This window comes from Barbus barbus (assembly GCF_936440315.1).
Source record: "Barbus barbus genome assembly, chromosome: 15".
Taxonomy (NCBI): Eukaryota; Metazoa; Chordata; class Actinopteri; order Cypriniformes; family Cyprinidae; genus Barbus; species Barbus barbus.
Genome location: NC_136743.1, coordinates 10,477,322 through 10,485,843, shown reverse-complemented (window position 1 = coordinate 10,485,843; position 8,522 = coordinate 10,477,322). Strand labels below are relative to the sequence as shown.

The following is an 8,522-nucleotide window of genomic DNA, read 5'->3' as shown; positions in this document are numbered from 1 at the left end:
AAAAAGAAACAAGCGTGATATCTGCGCATCTGCATTTACTATTGTATATGGTCATTCAGACTTACCATTTACTCATTCCTTGTTTAAAGTTACGCCTGTGTGAAACAATACAGACTCTCTGTCCTTGAACTATTGAATCACATTCTAGGACATTCACATACACTATATGCACTCACCCAGGGGAACATTTAATTGCTCAGAAGTCTTTCAAAGCTCAGGGGGCTTGGATGAATTGTTGAATAATGCTTCATTTCTGAGTCACCTTTGCCAAATAAGTTTCTCCTAAAATTAAATAGGAAAAATAATAATCAAACAACTGCTTATGTACAAAAAGTGTATAGAATACTACATTGACGTATCGACAATTGCTGTCTATTTTTTCGGAAATCAATCTCATAATTCTCAGTAAAAACATATGGAAGAATTTTTAAAATACAAACAGACACAAACACGGCCATGCACATCTCCAACCAACACCCAACAAATGATGTTTCAGGTTTCTAAATGAATATGGGTATTTGACCGTATCATTTAACTGAATGATTCAATGACTCACACATAAAGACCACTTATAAAGTCACTTATTTTGTTCGTGAATGAAGTAGCTACTATATTTTGAATGAACGGATTCAATGAATGAAAGATCCATAAAGACAGTGGCTGCCAAAACAGCACAACAGTAAGTGACAAAAGAAATAAGTCTGAATTTACAGTACTTGTAAAAGAGTAGGCAAAAAGTATTTGGATGACCTACTTCCGGCGTGATTATGAAGTGTGCATACGATGGACACTTTACTATACAATGAGTTCACAGGAGAGGATTTATGAATGGCAGTGACATGATGCCACTGATGCTGTAAGGTCAAGTGACAATGACAACATGGTGAATGCAGTACGTCCAGATTATATTTACCACATTACCATTGCCTCTTATCCTGCAATGACTTTACAGGCAATGTTTGCACATGAAGGCACCTCATGAAACTGATATCGGATATGCTTCTGAGGCAGCGTAACAGTTTAATGATCTACATCAAAACAGAATGAGCTTTGGTGAATATTGATAACTAAAACTGATGTATCGCTAGAAATAGGTCAGAAAAATTGGTCAGAAACACACACAAACTGACCACCAAACGCAACACTCAGACGCCATCTTTATTTTTTGCTCAACCATCACGGAATGGGATGCACAGGATTGTGGGATATCAAAGGCAGCATAGAACACATCTCTTCCATCTTTATTTGACTCTCTAACTCTAGCTAACAAAACAAAAAAACTAACTCTAGCTCTCTCTATTCTAACTCTATTCATAAAAAACAAACAAAACAAAAAAACTAACACTAGCTTTTCAAATCTTTTTGTATTCTAATTGTTTTCTAACACTAGCTTGCTCTATTCTTTTTCTATTATATCCGTTTTCTTTTTATTTATTATAATAAAAAAAAAAGCTATTTTGAATGAATCACTTCAGTGAATGATTCAACGACTCACTTAAAATGTCACATGGCACCACCCCGAGAGTCACTGAAATAAAAACATCTAGAGCAGGTGTTCTCAAACTTTTTGACTCCAAGCTCTTTTAACCAATGAATTTACATGACTTTTACAATCATTCATTATTTATAAAGATTAGGAATTTTTGAAAGTATATTTGAGTTTTGTACCCACTAATATATAGCTTTAAATAACTAGAAAAAAAGTGAATTATTTATTTTAAAAATGCCCATAGCATTTTAAGATTTCATTCTTTTACATGACTTTTCCAGGTCTAGACATCAAGGTTTTCAAGACCATAAGAATTTTGGTTCTACAAAGAAAAAAGGTTGTTGAATTAAAGTTTTGGTGTCCATCTAGTGTGGCAATTTGAGGAACCCTAATGGTGTTTCAAGTATCTTCATTTTATATAGATATTGTTTAGCTTACTTTTTATTCAGTGCAACAGACAGGTACATTTACCTATCTGTCATCTAAATAGGAAGAACTGAAGGGTGGGGCCCAGGAACATCCGTGCAAAACTGGGAACTGCTTCTCAGTGAACGAACCATTATCATTTCACACATTTTGCTACAACAGAAAACAACTAAATGGAAGGGCTGCTGGATTCAGAAGAGTTTTGCTGTTCTATTTGCCTGGATTTGCTTAAAGATCCAGTGGCCATTCCATGTGGGCACAGCTACTGCATGGAATGCATTAATGATTATTGGGGAAAAAATGATCATTTGGGGGTCTTCAGCTGTCCTCAGTGCGGACAGACGTTTAGCCCTAGGCCTGTTTTGAACAGAAATACCATATTGGCAGATATGGTGGACAAGCTGAAGAAACTGGAACTCCTGGGCAGCTCTCACATTTACGACAACTGCATGCAAGGTGATATCACCTGTGATTTCTGTACAAGTATCAAACAAAAAGCTGTGAAGAGTTGTTTGGTTTGTTTGGCATCTTACTGTCAAAACCACCTTCAAGCACACTACAAGTCTCCTGCCTTGAAGAAACACAAGTTGATCGAAGCCTCCGTGAACCTGCAGGAGAAGATCTGTCCTCATCACAACAAATATTTGGAGATGTATTGTCGAACTGATCAACAATGCATATGTCTTTTGTGTGTGATGGACGACCATAAAGGTCACGATACAGTACCAGCAGCTGTGGAAAGCACAAAGAAACAGGTAAAAAAAAACAAAAAAAACATCTTTCCTTGTTTTGCTTTGCATCATTTAAGAGGTTTTATTCAATAAGAACTTTTTCATGGTACTTAACTTCTATGGAAGATGCAGTAAATTATAGTATTCTCAGAATCCTCCAAAGTCATTTTCCACTGAGGCAAAGCACATTTTCCAAAGTGCACTCTATGAACAGCTTTCATTGTACAGAAAATTTCATGCAACAGAGTAATTGGGAAAAAATGTGAGAGAAAGGAGGCATTGAATTGATGTGATGAGGATGACGCTTGAGTTTCCAACCAAAAATAATAAAGTATCTGTAAATAAGTAACATTGTAACGCTAGAATAATATTACAAAACAGTTTCCTGCTTCACATTCAAATTTCAACCTGCGTACACAAAAGAAAGTTCAGGAGAGCTTCCTTTTTCTGAAATACGTGATAGAAATCTTTCACCATCAACCAATCAGAGAGAGGCTTGGTCTGTTCGCTTTGACTGTGTGGTCAGGTACTTTAAATAGTCTGGTAGATATCCTCATATATGAAGTGTATAAACTCATTTGTTAGTGACAAAGGTTATTCTTATGTAACTCATAAAAATAAACAGTGGAGTAGAATATAGGGCTATCCTGAGCAATGTAATGCAGTGTGTCTATTTTGTGACATTAATCACATTATATTAATTCTACACAGAATGACTGTAGTTTTATTGTGTTTCTTCACAGAAAGAACTAGGCATGACACACCAGAAATACAAGCTCAAAATCCATGCTAAAGAGAAGGACCTACTGGAGCTTAAACAGGCTGTAGATGCCCTGAAAGTAAGAAATTTCCAGAATGAACTTCTGAACTTAATGAAATGAATGAAACAAAACAAGCAACAAAAAAACAATAAAAAATAATTAACCTGAAAACCATCAATTAATGATTTATTTTGTATTAACGTATTAAATGATTAATAAATAATTAATATTATTATGATGTAATTTACTGGGGGGGTTTTTGCCCTAAAAGAGCTCTGCACAGACTGCTATGGAAAATGGTGAACAGATCTTCACTGAGTTGATGCAATCTATTGAAAGGAGGAGGTGTAAATTCAGAGATCTGATCAGAGATCAAGAGAGAGCTGCGGAGAGCATGTTACAGACACTGGAGCAAGAAATCACAGAGCTCAAACAAAGAGATCATGAGCTTGAGATGCTTATGAAGTCTGAAGATCATGTTCATGTTCTTCAGGTAAGCCTGATCCCAATGCTGACTGTGAAAAATATAGCCCAAAAATGCTCAGAATGAGTCATTTGACAAATTGTTGTCTCTCTCTTTACAGAACTGTCATTCCTTCTCTTCTGGCCTTCCTGACTCACCCTTCACAATAGCTACACTCTCAGATTTTGGCAAGGTGAACGATGCAGTATCTGCTCTAAAGAAGAAGCTTGAAGATGTCTTTAAAGGGGAATGGCTCAGGATCTATCAAGCAGGTGAAGAGAAACACCATAAGCTGATCTTTCCACCTTAGCAGTTTCTCTTTAGGTGATTTGCAGATTGTTGTGTAATTCTGCCTTTTTGTTAAATCATTTCCTTGTGATGTACACATGCTTTCCATTTTCTCTCCAGCAAGATCAATGAAGATCCTTCATTGCACAGTGCCCAAAATTAGATCAGAGTTCCTGTACCGTAAGTCAGTCTTCTGCACTAATGCAAAGTGCTATTGACTTTACAATGTTGGATTCTGTTTAAACATGGATTTCTTATTAAAAAAACAAACAATGTTGTTCCAATATCCAAAAAGAAGCGATCACAACCATGCTGATATTCAGATCAACACTGGAATTATGAATGTGATGGCTGTTGTTTTTACTGTTAAAGTTATATTAAAATAAGAAGTTAAGAAACTTTTATTTTAGACCCAGTTACTTCTGTGTTCCAAATGAACCTTTTTTTAAATGATTTGGTTGAGTGAATGATTAAATGATTCACTCATGATGACAGCATCATCAAATCAATCGATAAAGACGGTCACTTGTCAACACGTGTAACAATAACCTGCAGAAAAAGTCACAAACTGTTATATAATATTACAGTTCAAAAGTTTTTAAAAGGAGTCTCTTATTCTCACCATGCAGGACTGCATTTGTTTGATAAAAAATACAGTAAAACAGAAATATTGTGAAATATTATTACAATTTAAAGGAACTGTTGTATTTTAATACCTTTTAGAATGTAGTTTATTCCTGGGATGACAAAACAAAATTTTCAGCAGCCATTATTTGAGTCTTCAGTGTCACATGATCCGTCAGAAATTATTCTAATATTCTGATTTGATGCTCAAGAATTTTTTTTTTGATTATTACTAGTGATGAAAACAGTTACGTGCTTAATTTTTTTATGTAACAATGTCTTTACTGTCAATTTTGATCAAAATGCATCCCTGCTGAGTGCTGAATGACAGTATAAACTTCCAAAATATAATCAAAAAAATAAATCTTACTGACCCCAAAGTTTTGAATGTTAATGTAGATGTTCTTCAAGTTCTCAGCTAATATGTATTTATTTAATTATGGCTCAAGATGAATATGATACACCATGAATTTACATCCTTGATCTCTTATCCTCTATCCATTACTCAGATTCCTGCCTGCTGCAACTAAATCCTTTAACAGCCCACAGTGACCTTAGTTTGTCCAAGCGGAACAGAGAAGTGGCCGTTCGGAGCCGAGTGCAATCCTGTCCCAACCACCCGGAGCGCTTTGATTACTGGTGCCAGGTGCTGGGCACGGAGGGCCTGACAGGCTGCAGCTACTGGGAGGTGGAATGGAGTGGGATGGGAGTAAACATTGCAGTCGCATACAAAAACATTGCCAGGAAAGGGGAAAGCAGTGAAGCTCACTTTGGTCACAATGACAAATCCTGGAGTTTGTTCTGCTCAAGGAAAGGTTATGCTTTCTGGCACAGCGGGATTGTCAGTAAGATCTCAGAGCCTGGCTCGTCAAAGATAGGCATTTATCTGGATCATAGGGCCGGGACACTAGCGTTTTACAGCATTGATGACTCAATGACCCTCCTCCACAGAGTTCACACCACATTCACACAGCCGCTATACCCTGGCTTTGAGTTTTCATGCTATGATGCCTCAATCAAGTTGTGTCAGTTGGAGTAAGGGAAAAAGGGTAGGCCCATTTGGCATTGGTAATTAAAGATATAAGATATAAAATATACAATACAGTAAAGAAATAAGAATAAAGAAATACAGTAATATTTGTAAAATTATAGTGGGTTTGCACTAAGTTTTTGTTAATATTTTGAATTAGATTTTATTTTATATTATCTGCTTTTCATATTAATTTTAGCTAAAGTTTTAGTAACTTTGTTGTGTGTTTTTGTCATTTTTATTAGTTTTTGTTGTTTTTTGGTCTACATAGTTTTTACATTTTTTTTATTTCAGTTGAAGTTTTAGTACATCAAGTTAAAGTAATTGAAAATACGAAATGCATATATATATATCCACTGATAAATTGAAAATCTCAAATCATATAGTGATTTTCAACAATCCTGACACATTTATATCTTTGATAATCTTTTTCCATTTAAACTACTGTACACACAGTCAATTGCTGTTATTTCTGTCTGTGGAATGTCTCTTGAGGTTAATATTGTGTGAATGCCCTTTACACTTTCATTCTCTGTCAGCTCTTAAAAAAAATACTGTAACAATCCAAATAAAATACATTGTTTACCGTTATATTTGCCTTTAAGAGACAACCTCATTCTTCACGTCCTGGAGTCTTTCCTTTGGTATTTGATGACATCTAAAGTAGTTTGTAACAGTATGCAAGTATGCAAATAAACGGTGAGGACAAAATAAAAGAAAGAGCAACCTCTGGTGGCTAAAAGAGTTAAAACCAGGCCTTCAGAGGTAAAGCAACAATAAAACTACTAAACAAATATGTACTGTCAGAACATATTGCTCTAGTTGTTTTGTTGTTGCTTTTCCTCTGAAGGTGCAATGCAGTATCAGATGATCAGAAATAAAAACAAACTATGAGCTAAACGGTTTAAAAATGACTGTAATACATTAACTAATCATTTTTGTGGTAGAGTGCCAAAATAAGTGGACTACAGAGAAAGGCACTGATAAGAGTCTAGATGAAGGACTTTGTGAATGAACAGTTTTTTTTATAAATATTATGTGTTCATAGCATATATGTAACATACTAGTTTATCTAAGCTCACGAGGGCACTGATAGACTGCATAAATGATGTCTGGGATAACCATGTGAGACTAACTTTTTTTTTGGAACAGATCCATACATAGGCCTACCAATGTGGTTTCAAACCATGTTACACTACCAGCACCAGTTTCAGGCTTAAAATATGCTGCTATTTGGCAGTGCATCAAGATGCAGACCTGCTTATTTTGGAAACAACACAACATTCCCACAAGACATATTTTCACATAGTTCCAGAGGTGATTCAGATTAATTATACTGATTTATAACTGAGATGAAACCATTTGCTTGTAAGATACAACTTGGGGTTATTAAATCCAGATTTTTTTTAAAGGTCCGGTTCCATTGAATGCCGCCTTATATTTTTGCTAAATCTTTTGTTAATCTAAATCAAGCTCATTTTAGTCCAGCTCTCATTTGAGCAGTCCCATGTCTGAACGCTTCACACAGGCATGGCGCCAGAATTGTTTCTCTACCGGGGCTAAAGGGAGGCTTGACCAATATGTGGGGGTGCTAAGAAAATAATCCATATTCATAAAAAAAGTTTTTTTTTAAATAAAAGCAGTTATGGTTTAACAGAAGCATTACCGCGGGAAGTAGGGGTGCTATAGCCCAAAAAAAATGGGGGCTGGATGTGCAGTGTTAAAAATAAATAAACTAAAATTTTGTAACAGAAAATAAATAAAACTTTTTATTAATTTGTATATTCATTAAAATTAATAGAAAAATTAAGCCTAAGCATATAAGCAACAGTAAAACATGACTTAAGTTGTGAAAGTAGGTCGTTTCAACTTAAACTGACTTAGGAAGTCGTTTGTTGCCATGACTTTTTTAATCATATTATTACCTGTAACATGTCTGTGCCGTACCCAAATCAAGAATTAAGGACCATTAAGCCATTGCAAAGATAGAGAAAGATCGAGAGCGTCTATTTACATCAGCAGCAAGCATTCTCGCATCTGCAGCGCTTATTTTGATCTTTAACGTTAGATCTTTCCCATTCTTGGAACAAAATTAATGCTTAAGGTTGATTCAGTATTACTCTTAATGAAAATATTAATAAAATAAATACCACACACAACATCAGCAATAGCCTACTACAATGACAAAGTAGCTTATTAAACATAAAAATTGTATTAACTGAACGAATAAGACATACCCGCTTTGTAACAAATAAAAGGTTTTTGGATTTTCCCCTCAAACGTATGCTTTTGGCTCATTATTATTAATAACAACAGTAATAATGGTCACACTTTATATTAGGTGGCCTTAACTACTATGTACTTCATCAAAAAATAAGTACAATGTTGCATCAGTTGTGTCATTCAGCGTGATTCCGCCTATCCCGGCTTCACTACTGCTATCTTTGGCTTGTCCTACGACGAGCTTGGTTGCCTTTGATTAGGCTGTTCTCGCGGGACACTAAAAATAGAGCTGAAATACGGGACTGTCCCAGGAAAAACGGGACATCTTGTCACCTTATTGGGGGGGCTAAACCGGGGCTATCCAAAATTCGAACGGGTCTATTTAAACTACTTAAACACTGTGTACAAAGGACATGTTGAGTGATCCCACAAACAGATATCAAGTCAAAAATGAAGTCAGTTTCTCAGATAAAACAAGGAATGAGGA

At 35.5% G+C, this 8,522-nt stretch overlaps 1 protein-coding gene across 1 annotated transcript; it reads left to right on the top strand.

Annotated features, from left to right (window-relative positions):
• Positions 1–2,013: 2,013 nt before the first annotated feature.
• On the top strand, positions 2,014–6,402 carry LOC306881844 (E3 ubiquitin/ISG15 ligase TRIM25-like). Its single transcript, XM_079436170.1, has 6 exons — positions 2,014–2,670; positions 3,390–3,485; positions 3,679–3,900; positions 3,992–4,142; positions 4,279–4,338; positions 5,292–6,402. The coding sequence occupies exons 1-6, from the start codon at positions 2,089–2,091 to the stop codon at positions 5,819–5,821; spliced, it is 1,641 nt and encodes a 546-aa protein (XP_079292296.1). The 5' UTR covers positions 2,014–2,088; the 3' UTR covers positions 5,822–6,402.
• Positions 6,403–8,522: the final 2,120 nt, after the last annotated feature.